The sequence below is a fragment of the Medicago truncatula genome, chromosome 2, assembly GCF_003473485.1.
Source record: "Medicago truncatula cultivar Jemalong A17 chromosome 2, MtrunA17r5.0-ANR, whole genome shotgun sequence".
NCBI lineage: Eukaryota > Viridiplantae > Streptophyta > Magnoliopsida > Fabales > Fabaceae > Medicago > Medicago truncatula.
In genome coordinates, this window is record NC_053043.1 from 50,322,797 (window position 1) to 50,334,432 (window position 11,636).

The 11,636-nt window shown below is 35.5% G+C and overlaps 1 protein-coding gene across 1 annotated transcript; it reads right to left on the reverse strand.

Moving 5' to 3' along the window:
- LOC11434774 (pleiotropic drug resistance protein 1) lies at positions 1-10,478 on the reverse strand. The gene is made up of 24 exons (XM_003597768.4): positions 10,226-10,478; positions 9,733-9,764; positions 9,542-9,634; positions 8,677-9,003; positions 6,216-6,604; positions 5,995-6,115; positions 5,699-5,872; positions 5,424-5,583; positions 5,257-5,333; positions 5,120-5,173; positions 4,134-4,808; positions 3,695-4,011; positions 3,422-3,582; positions 3,189-3,292; positions 2,858-3,095; positions 2,637-2,761; positions 2,197-2,529; positions 1,787-2,077; positions 1,593-1,676; positions 1,361-1,494; positions 1,026-1,253; positions 722-893; positions 371-625; positions 1-264 (listed from the first exon to the last, which is right to left on the reverse strand). The coding sequence occupies exons 4-24, from the start codon at positions 8,854-8,856 to the stop codon at positions 1-3; spliced, it is 4,536 nt and encodes a 1,511-aa protein (XP_003597816.3). The 5' UTR covers positions 8,857-9,003; positions 9,542-9,634; positions 9,733-9,764; positions 10,226-10,478.
- Positions 10,479-11,636: the final 1,158 nt, after the last annotated feature.

An 11,636-nucleotide genomic window follows, 5' to 3' on the forward strand; every position in this document is an offset into this window, starting at 1 on the left:
CTATCTCTTCTGGAAGTTAAAGGATTTGATTGCAACAGCGAATATAAAGGCAAAGGCCACGGCGATTCCACCAACCACAAGCGCACACCATCCTATGAAGTCGTGTTGGATACCAAAAAAGTCGTCAAGGAAAGTTTTCACATCTTTTCCACCTTCAGTCGTCATAACAGTAGTTATATCTCCAAATTGAGATGCAACCAATCCATAGATGGTCCATGCAACTGGACATGCCCAATAGTACCATCTCCACCATATTGGAATGCTCTGTTATCAAAAGGCAAGAAGAAGAAAAAAACAGTTAGCATATTGCATATATATAATGTCATCCAACTAACCATTCTTTCTAAATGTACTTTACACTTATACTTACAGGTCTCGGGACGACAAATCCTGAAAAGAGATTCCAGATTGCATAAAAGGCAGCAGCCACAATAGAAGCAACATGGTGATTTGGTGTCACAGCCACTGCCATCATACCATAGAAAGTGAAGTAGAGCAATGTGAAGTACATGAAGAATAGATACCACAAGAATTTCTCTGCGGTCCAGTCAAATCCGATCATGGCATAGACTATAACTCCGTATGTCACGGCTTGAGCAAAGACATAAGGTAGCTCTACCAAAATCTGACAAAAAGGAAGGAGTTTAATATTACAATTTCTTGTTTGCAAACAAACTTAAGCGATAGTAATGACAGTAGAGTAAACAATAATTACAGTTACCTGTGAAAATGCATAGGGTAAGGCAGAGTACATTCCAGCAGCTTTTTCTCTATTAAATACAGTTCTTTCCACTGCAACCACCGGCTGCACAGAAGAAGAATTTTGCACTCCAAGGAAGAGAACAGCGGTATACATTGAACCAACAGCGTTCAAAAGGTCTTGTCTACGTGAGCTGCAAGTCACCATAAAGAATTAGTATTCCAGCGTAGTGAGTGTAGATAAACAGAGAGGGAGATGAGAAAATATAATATTTGGTGAAAAATATGAACTTATTTTGGAATTAAAAATAGTTTGTTTGACTTACTGTTTGCCACCGAGGTCCCAGAACATTGTTCCAAACATCAAGGCTATGAATGTCGTGAAGAAAAACCTCACAGCAGTGTATGGTGGATTACGCCAATATGACCAACGTTGTTTCCATAAGCAGGCCTGGCATTGGACCAAGAAAGACTGCGAGAATTGAGTAGGGAAATGAAGATCCTTTGAACCAGGAGCAGGCACGCCAAGTTCTTGAATAAGTTGCTTGTTTCTCCTGAAGAGACATACAAATAGTTAAAGCAGGTAGCAAATAAGAAAAACAAACATGACAACAATAGCTTCTATAGGTGATCGATTAATATCCTGTATGCATTAGTTTACCTATATAGATCTGAATTTTTGTACAAATCGGTAAAATCAACACCCAAATTAAGTTCTTGTGCGGTAGTTGTAACTTCCAACATCCATGTTGCTGGGTTATATCCGTCTTTGATTTTACTCACTCCGTCAATGCTCTGTAACAAAAGTTATTTGAAAACTTCAGTAACTAATTACAATCAAGAAATAGAGTCATTCCCTTAAGTTAATGCTTTGTTTAGGTAGAGGATTATACCTCGAAATACTTGATCAAATGAGTAGAATGACGACCCAATGGTCCAACATATATTTCCTGTCCTCCACGTTTCATAAGGAATAACTAGAAATGCATAAAGATAATATGTCAGATTCAAGTCTAATGAAAAGGAAAAGAACAATAAAAGGAAGCTTCATTTATCATTAGTTTTATCATGACAATTCACTACATACCTCATCAAATGCTTCAAATATGTCAATGCTAGGTTGATGGATGGTACACACAACTGTTCTTCCTGTGTCCACTGTGTTCCTTACAGTTCTCATAACAATTGCAGCAGCTCTAGCATCTAAACCAGAAGTTGGTTCATCCATGAAAATTATGGACGGATTAGCCACTAGTTCAACTGCAATAGTCAACCTTTTACGTTGTTCCGTTGAGAGACCACTAACACCAGGCAAACCAACGAGGGAGTCCCTCAACGAGTTCAGCTCCACAAGATCCATTACTTCCTCAATAAACATCTGCAAGCATTTGTTATGTTCAAAAAGTCAGAACAATCTACCTCAGTTAGCTTAAACTTTTCAATAGGGGAAAGGAAAACTAAAGGTGCATAGTTCCTGTGCTTTAAGTACTAACTAACCTTTCTAGTATTGGAATCAACTCCAGAAGGTAAACGAAGCCATGCTGAGTAAAGAAGGGATTCATAAACTGTAACATGAGGTGAATGAATATCATTCTGTTCACAGTAGCCAGATATTCTAGCAAATGTTTCTTGCTTTTTAGGGTACCCAGAAACCTTGATGTCTCCATCAATATATCCACCTGTTTTCCTACCAGCCAGAACATCCATCAGAGTTGTTTTACCAGCTCCACTTACACCCATCAAAGCTGTGAGAACACCGGGCCTGAATGCACCGCTAACACCCTTCAAAAGCACTAGTCTGTCCTCTGTAACACCTTGCTCCTTCATTTCCTGCCAGTTGAAATAAAGTCAAGTGAGAAAAGTTCTTTTTGTCTGCGAAAACAATGAATTGTTATAGATATCTAAACGCTGAACATATCACTTTGTAAGAGTCTTACAGCTGGCATGTCAACAGAGTATACAATATCATCAAAAGTGATAGAATGTGGTTCAAATGGAAGAACCATTCCCTTTTTCTTTCCATGGCTGGACACTGTAACAGAATCTCCTCTTCCTGAACTTTCTGAAAGACAATAAGAAAAATGTTCAGCATATAAACTATATGACAAACTACTACTTTGGTTTCATGCGTCAGATGCATATAATTAAGAAAGCTCACCTATGCGTGGTAATTCAACTTCTTGTGCGGTCATGTAATTCGATGAATCATCTTCTGAATTATCAGTTATTGTTGCACTAGGCTTATCAAATGGGCCTAGTACAGCGAGAGCCACACCAAACGCCGCGTTGAAAAGGAACACAAATCCAGCCAATCCCCCAACGCCTATCCAATACCAATATGCATGTGGGAAGAACCCTCGGGTATCGAGATAATCTTTTCCCAAATCAGAAGTAGCCTATAATTTAAGTATATAAAATAAATCAGACTTGTAAATTTCTCAACCAAAAATAGATGAATTATAAGGTTGCCAGCAAGCTCAAGAAATTACATTGTGCCAACTGTTCGCAAGAAATTCATTGGCCATCAAAGCATTCTGCCCGTACATCATAGGTGAGATCCAATAACCCCAAATCCACCAGCTTTTGATATCCTCTGTTACATTAGCAATAAAATATAAGAAACATTAATTAGCCAAGGTTTCATTTCCTTACAAAAAATTAAACTTAACAACAGTTTTATCTTTTTTTGTTAAAATTAAACGTGTTAGTCAATTTAACTTACTTCTTGAGAGAATGAAGCCACCCAATGCAAAAAGTGTGAGAACTGCAAAGGACCCAAATGTATTGGCAACAATCATGTTTCTACCCAGGGATGCGATGGCTCGGAACAATCCTGAAGCCATCTGACTCATGAAAAACAACACAACGAACTGCTTGAACATCCTGCCTAGAATTCAAGACCTCACATCATTAGTAACATACAAATACAAACTAGACAGTAGAACTGACATTCAATACTACATGCTCCAAACAGAATAAAAGCAACTTATTTTACCTCCCAACATTTGGATCAAATCCAATAACATAGTAGGTAAGAAACACCCAGAGAGAAACTTCCACTAATGAGACGGGAATCTTGAGAATCCATGAAGGAATAGCATATGCCCATGAGGGATAAAATAGAAGGTCTCGTTGCTTGTAGTAAACAGGAAGCTTAGCAATGGTCATAGAAATCTCAGACATTCCATTAAACATCATCGTTACTAGTGTGAAAAACAAAGCACCAGCATAAACACCTGCGTCATCCTGATCATCGCGATGCATCTCAGTCCGAAAAAACAGTGTCATTGCAATCAATGCCATGATGAAAAGCTGAAAAACAAAGCATGAAGAGAAAACCGTTATGTCACAGAAAATCATGGTCATGAATGTATAAATGAAAAAGATAATCTATTTACTTATATTTATAAAAAAGAGCGGGATAGATTACAAACCTGAGTTAGCTTGAAGATGTAAACAAACGAATTCCTTTTCATGAGCAAATACTCTCTTGAGAAGTTAGCCTTTAAAAGCTCCGTCTTGTTGAGACCATACTCTTTGGTGGTCAAAGCAGCTGGATGGCTCTTCGTCTTGTCAAATGGTATGGAAAGCTCCTCAGCAAGTTTCCCACCAATATGGAATGATTGAAATGCCTCGGCAAATTGAGTAACAGTTACATATCGGTATGGTTGATCTCTGCGCACCCAGTACTGTGCTTGATCCTTTTTGGATGTTACTTCTTGAAGAAAATCAGCAACACCTTTCCTTTCAGGACATTTGAAACCCATAGATTCGAAAAAGTCAAGAACATATTCGCGGGGGCCATGGTATACAACTTGGCCATCAGATATTAAGATAATGTCATCAAAAAGATCATAAGTCTCAGGTGCTGGCTGGAGCAGTGATATAACTGCAGTGCCATTCATAATGTGAACATATTGCCTCAGAGAGCTCACAATTTGAAAAGTTGTGGAACTGTCCAGTCCAGTAGAAATTTCATCCATGAACAATGCATTGGCTGGTCCAACCAACATCTCTCCTGTGGTAACACGCTTCCTTTGTCCTCCGGAGATACCACGCAACATTTCATCCCCTACCATGGTATCCGCACATATATCCAACCCCAAAATCTGCAAAATTGTACACATAAAAACTTAATACATTTGGCTTATAAGACAATTCAGTGTATGACATGAATCATAACTTTATAGTGGTAGGCAAGACATGATAGATCCTATTCAAGGACGATGTTAATTGGAAGCAAGCAACCAATAAAAAAATGCAATATTAGTTTAATTTTGACACACTGTCAGCGCAATAAGTTTCACATTGTTAACAAATCACAATCAATCATATGTATCTTTCTAGAAGCACTTATGTTTAAAGTAAAACACTTTTATTGATCTGACAACTAATTAATTGAGCTGTATTTTAGTATTACCTTGAGTACATAATCTGTTGATATGCTTGATTCCTGACCTTCAGTTGCAATTGCCTGTTATATTAAAATACAGTTAGATATGCAAATACAGTATAGTATATCTAATTACTATTGATATTATCTTATTTAATGTATACCTTCATGTAGACATCAATATCTGGGTCAGGCTTGATATTTGCTACCTTCTCTCTTCTAGAAAGCTCAGATAGCATGTCTGTGGATCACAAAAACAGTAATAAGTCAAGCTTTAGTCACACAGCAAATTAGATTTTGAAAACAATAATATGGTGGTAAATTGACTCACCGTAACGAGATCCAACTCCTTGGCACCTTGCTGAGAAAGCTAAGGTTTCCCTCACAGTCATTTCTCCAATGTGAACATCATGCTGGCTGATATAAGCAGCAGTTCTTTGAGGTACAAACTCATTCAGTCCGTGTCCATTGTAGGTCACATTCCCAGATAGCTATATAAATTAAACATTGGTATCAAAATTATGTAATTTTAAATATTAAGTTTACTCTTTTTGCTAAAAATGAATTATATAGATGATGGCATTAAAGGGAGGTGTGATTATTCACCTGAAAACTTGAATCAAGCTTTCCTGATAAAGCTAAAAGTAGTGTGGTTTTTCCTGAACCAGGAGGACCTAAGAGTAATGTCATCCTACGAGGTTTAATAATTCCACTAACATCTCTAAGAATTGCCACATGCCTCTTTTTGGTTGGGATGATATGAAGAAAATTGAATACACCCTGAAACAAAAAAAGATATATATTTTTTTTACTTGTGAGACTCAACTGCAAAAACAAAACAGATAAAAAAAACAGAGAAAAGTGTTCAGCATCAATTTTCAGGTTCTGATATCTATCCCTACCTCGACAACATTAGTAGCAGCGTTAATGAAACTAGGCAAAGCTCGACTTCCCACAAAAGCTTCGGCATCAATTTTCAGGTTCTGGTATCGAACTTCAATTGTTGGAATATCAAGTCCAACTCTATAATAAGAAGAAGAAACACAAAGCATGTTGAGTTATGAGAGAAATAAGATCAAAAGAAAAAAAGAAGCAAAAAAAGTACATTTTCTATAATAATTACCTATCAACTCTTTCCTTGACCTTCAACAGAAACCCTTCATTATCCTCTTCAGCAACCCTAACCAACCTCTCCAAAAGCTTCTGCTTTTCTTTAAAAGCAAGATCACCAACATCAACTTCATGAGCACCTCCATGAGAAGCTGTCAACAAACCTTTTCTTAGACGATTGTAAGTAGGTAGTTTTTCAAGTGCAGCCCATTTGAGAGCTTCTTCATCATCTTCTTCACGTGATGATTTAGAGAAAACCTCAACTCCACTCTGTCTCCAAACAGTTGAACTTCTTGCTCTTAAACTATTAGTAGCTCTGTATATATCAGTCCCTTCCATTTTTGCTTTGTTCAACAGCCTCAACACAAGCTTGTGTTTCTTATTTTTCTTTTCAAGGCAATACTGTTATTATGAATTGAACCAAAACATTAAACTAAATGGAGTGTCGAATAAAATGAAAGAATCAAAGAATGATGAAAGGAAAAAACTTGTTGTATTGATGTTTCTTTGTGGCAAAGGAAATGAATATGGAATGAGAAAACATGTTTGTATTTATACCTTTGATGCCAAAGAAGTGGCGGCTATGGAGAGTCAAATGTTGAAATTTACGTGTTTTTTTAGTAATAAAAAAAGTACTAGAAGGGACAGGAGAGAAATATATGTCAAATGGTCAAATAATGAAGGAGGACTAGACTAGGCATCTTGGTTGGCCATCATGAGGAAACTTCGTCCTACATATTAAGGTGTAATATATTTTCCATAGATATTATAGGACTAAAACAAGGCGGCCAAGGCCACTCATTGATATTATACAGTAAAAATAATAGAGAAATAAAAACAATAAATACTAATAAGAATCAAAGAAAAAACAAGAGATTTAATCATGGCTATTAAACACCTTCTTCGTAGAGAGTAGGTGGTTAGTTTACGACATACTTTGTGTGAGGGTAACGCTGCAACTGATTTTTTAGCTAGAAAGGGTGCTCTTAGTGATAGTAGCCTTGTTATTTTGAATGAAACCCCTCCTGATATGGCCTCTGTCCTCTTAGCAGATGCCATGGGTGTTGAGTTTATTCGACCCTAGTATGGATGGGTCTTTTTTAGCTTTTTTTCCCTTTTTTTTCCCCTTTTGTTACCAAAAAAGAAAAAACAAGAGAATAAAATTCCAGCTCAAAAAAAAAAAAACACAAAAGAATAACATTTCAATAAAAAAATGGTAGTTAGGAATCAACCAAAAGTATCTAAGCAGCGACGTCATTCGCTTGCATTTTTTTTTTGTACACATTTCTTTTCATGTTTCAAAAAACATAATGTTTGAAAAGTTGGAAATTCACAGGTTTACTGTTTTATAGTCCTCACTTCCAAAATATAGACTGCTAGAACAATCATAACCTTGACATTTGACTCGTATATATATTTTTTGGTCCAAACATATTTTTTTGACCGAAAAAAAATCAGTAATTTGATAATTTTTTTTATAGTCTATTTTTAGACAAAATACACTATAAAGAAGTGTGCTTATGGTAAATCACCTTTTATTTTTCACTCAAATAAATTACTGGGCTTGATGTGCCTCCTTTCTTACTCGAAAATAGAAACAAAAGTGAAAATCTTAAAGCAAGAGAAAAAATATAACGTAGAATATGTAACTATTCTGCAAAAATAATTTATGTGCATTCTATATACTATTGCAGTCTTACACCAAAAAGTTCTTTATTTGCAGGATTAGGTGCACCATCACAAAGGCCTAAAGGTTCAAATTGTTGGATCATTAAATGCAGGAACTGCATACTTTGACCGGTTGCAAATCTTTATAAGAAAACTTGAAAGTCAAGTCAAACACATAATATACATAGTCCCTATCTAAATAAGCATTTATCCTAAGCGCATGTATAAGTTATTTTTATAACAAAATATAAAATAAATGTAAACATGACAGACATCATACGATGAATGTTTCGAATTTTTTTAACTAATTAATCAAGAAAATCACAGTTGTGGATGCGCCAGTGAAGCATGATCACAAGAACCGGCAAAGCTCCTGAATAAATAAAGAACACAAAAGAAGACACATTTTTGTTTTGTTTTGAGAAAGCAAAATATTATTAGCCCTTCTTTAGCGTGAGAAAAAAAGACACATTTTTGTTTTGTTTTGAGAAAGCAAAATATTTGTAGCCCTTCTTTGGCGTGAGAGGTGGTAAAGATGAATAGAAAAAACAATCCGTGATCAAATCAACAATACAAGAGGAAACAATCAGCAGCCTAACAAGTAAACAAGCTCACAAAGAACACAAAAGTCTGGAAAACAAATACCCTCTAAAGGCCAAAACCCCGTACCGCACACACCCACAAGAAAACCCAATTATCACACAGCTTGCTACAGAACCTATCCTGCTCCATAGACTACTGGAGACACGAACTTTCACATTAATTCTAGAAATGCATCGTAGGCTTCAAGGAAGAGAAAAACAAACCTGGTGGACTGAACGGTGATCGTCAAGCATCATAGTTTTCTTGTCATGTCTGAACAGAACCTTCAACAAACTATTGGATGGTTGAGAACTCATACTAAACTTGTGATTTAATAAAGATTCATAACACTTCATAGCTTTCATAGCTTCCTTAGGCTGACCATCATTAAAAAGCCAGTCCATAAATGTTGCATTCAAAATACCGTCATAAGAGTTTGGACAGTGCTACTTAAGGTCGTCGAAGAGCATGCTTGCTTTATATAAATATCCAACTTCAAGTAAACCGAAGTACACCAGTGTCCCCCCTCTTGAGGTACACCCTCCTAGATTCTTCACAAAAACAAAAAAAAAAAATCAAAATAAAATAAAAAACAAGCAGTTTTATACAAAAGTTAGGACAAATTACACTTACCTCCCCAAAAGTTTCACACATACACCCCGCCTAATTTTATAGTGGACAATAACCACCCCCAAGATCTCTTAAATCAATAGAAACCTTCCTTTCCAACTTAACACCGTTACCTTTTCTGTTAAAACTAAAAGAACTAGTATTTTTTGTCTGTTGATGAAAACAATATTTCTTGATTAAACTAGCTAATATTCCTGCCATTGTTGGAAGCTTTACAAATATTTATTTATTTTTGTGATAGATGACACACTCCATCCCTCACTTAAACGTAAGTTTGCTGATAAAATTAAAGCTTTCTCTTTTAATCTGTCATTGTTGATTTGTGTGAACCGGAACTACCTCTAAAACCAATAAATACTACAAGCCTGAATATTACTAAAACCTCTAAACCAGAAAATAAATAAATGCTATCAATTCAATATATGCATTGTAGGCTTCTTCAAGGTAGAGAAAAACAACCTGATCCACTAAATGGTGAATCGGAGTTGACATCCATGGCTGTCCAGCATAAGCCATTTTAACTTTATGGAATTTGGGAGCAAATAGAATGTTCTGGATATTAAAAAAAGTCGATTAGTTTCTAACTCATTACATGGGATGTCTCATTTTCGAACTAGTAATCTTTAGAATTTAAAAATGAGTTAATTAACCTGATGTCTCTTATAAAGAACAAGCGATCCACCTGCAAGTGCGTAAGAAAGACTTTAGCCACACAATGCAGTTCAATATGCAATAAATTGTTTTCAAGCAGTCTTTGTTGTGGTAATATTGTTAGAAAAAAATATAAAATGAGATGAAAAATATAAATGGGCTCCCTTGTTTCTTTTGCTGGTGTTCACATTAACGATAGTGTCCACCCTCTTGAAGAACACCCTCGTAGATTCTTCACCCAAATATATATATATAAAGTTTCTTTAGAACAAATTAACAGTTTGATATAGAATTTAGAACAAATTACACTTGCCTCCCCTAAAGTTTCTTTAAATGACACATACACCCCACCTAGTTTTTTAGTGGGCAATAACCACCCCTAAGATCTCTTAAACAGACTAGCTTATTGCTGCCATTAGTGCACACTCCATCCCTCTAATACCAATAAAAATAAATAAAGTGCATTTGGTTGTTAGTTTAGAAAAATGTTACCTAATTAATCAAGGAAATCACAGTAGAAGCAGATCACATGAACGGACAAAGCTCCGGTGACCGGAAATGGTAGACAAGCATGATGCAGTGAATAACTCTGGCAACGTGAGAGAGAACAGATCTGAACAGATTGATGGCGGGTGAGGACGATGGTGGTTGACAATGGAGGGAGCGCTGGTGAAGAAGACGGTGGTGGAAGACGGTGGTGTTGGATGGTGGTGTGGGGAGGAATAGAGAAAACGCAGAGAGAGTTTTCCGACATTTGTAACAATCTTTTTCTATTATATTCACGTTATGTTTTTAGTTTATATTTTTATTTCTTTAATTTTTGTGCCAATAACTCATTTTTTTTTTTTTTTAAATAATTATTTTAAAAGTTGTCATATAAATGGATGTTCAAATGACACAACTCAAAAAAATATTATAAATTGATTTATAAAATTATCTTTAATAAATTTACAGAATTAAAATAAAAGAAAATAATAAATAGTTAATGGCATAATTTGAGACGTTTAGTATTTTAATTTTTAAACCATATTTATTTCTTCTTATAACTTATTCAAACTCCACCACGAATAAACCATATCTAATTCTTCATATTCAACTGCATTTAGTTATGGGGAACGAATAGCTCAACCGATTTAAGATAGGCTTAATTACACTTTTGGTCCTTCCATTTTGATCAACTCACAAAAATGATCCTACCTTTTTTAAATCGAACAAAATTGTCCTTAAATTATATGTTTTTTGCAGTTTTAGTCCTATCTCCCTGTTTCCAACTCCAGAAACGCACAGAAATGACAGTTTTAGTCCAATCACCTATGCTCAACCATGAAGTAAACAAGGAATAAAACATGTGGGTACAAGGAATCTACTTTATTCAGCACACTAAGCTAATTTTCGAGACATATTACATACCTGAAACATGTCTTAGAAATTAGAGTTTTTCTTGGTTTGTGTGCTGAACAAGTAGATTCCTTTTACCCACATGATTTATTCCTTGTTTATTTTATGGTTGAGCATAGGTGGTTGGACTAAAATTATCATTTTTGTACGTTTCTGGAGTTGGAAATAGGGGGAGATATGACTAAAACTACAAAAAACATATAGTTTAGGGACGATTTTGTTTGATTTAAAAAAGGTATGACCATTTTCGTGAGTTGGTCAAAATGCGAGGACAAAAAGTGTAATTAAGCCTTTAAGATAATGAGTTGGAAATCCTAGTTCAAATCCAAACAAAGGATAAAAAACTAATTTAACAACTAAACACTAACATTTTGTCATTGAAAAAAGAAGAAGCTGCGTCTAGTTCCATAACATGGTTTGGACTAAACAGCTTGGGGAGTATATGTCGCCTCTATTTGATCAGCAAAATGAAAGGCAAAGGGGACAACACTTCAGCAATAGGAAC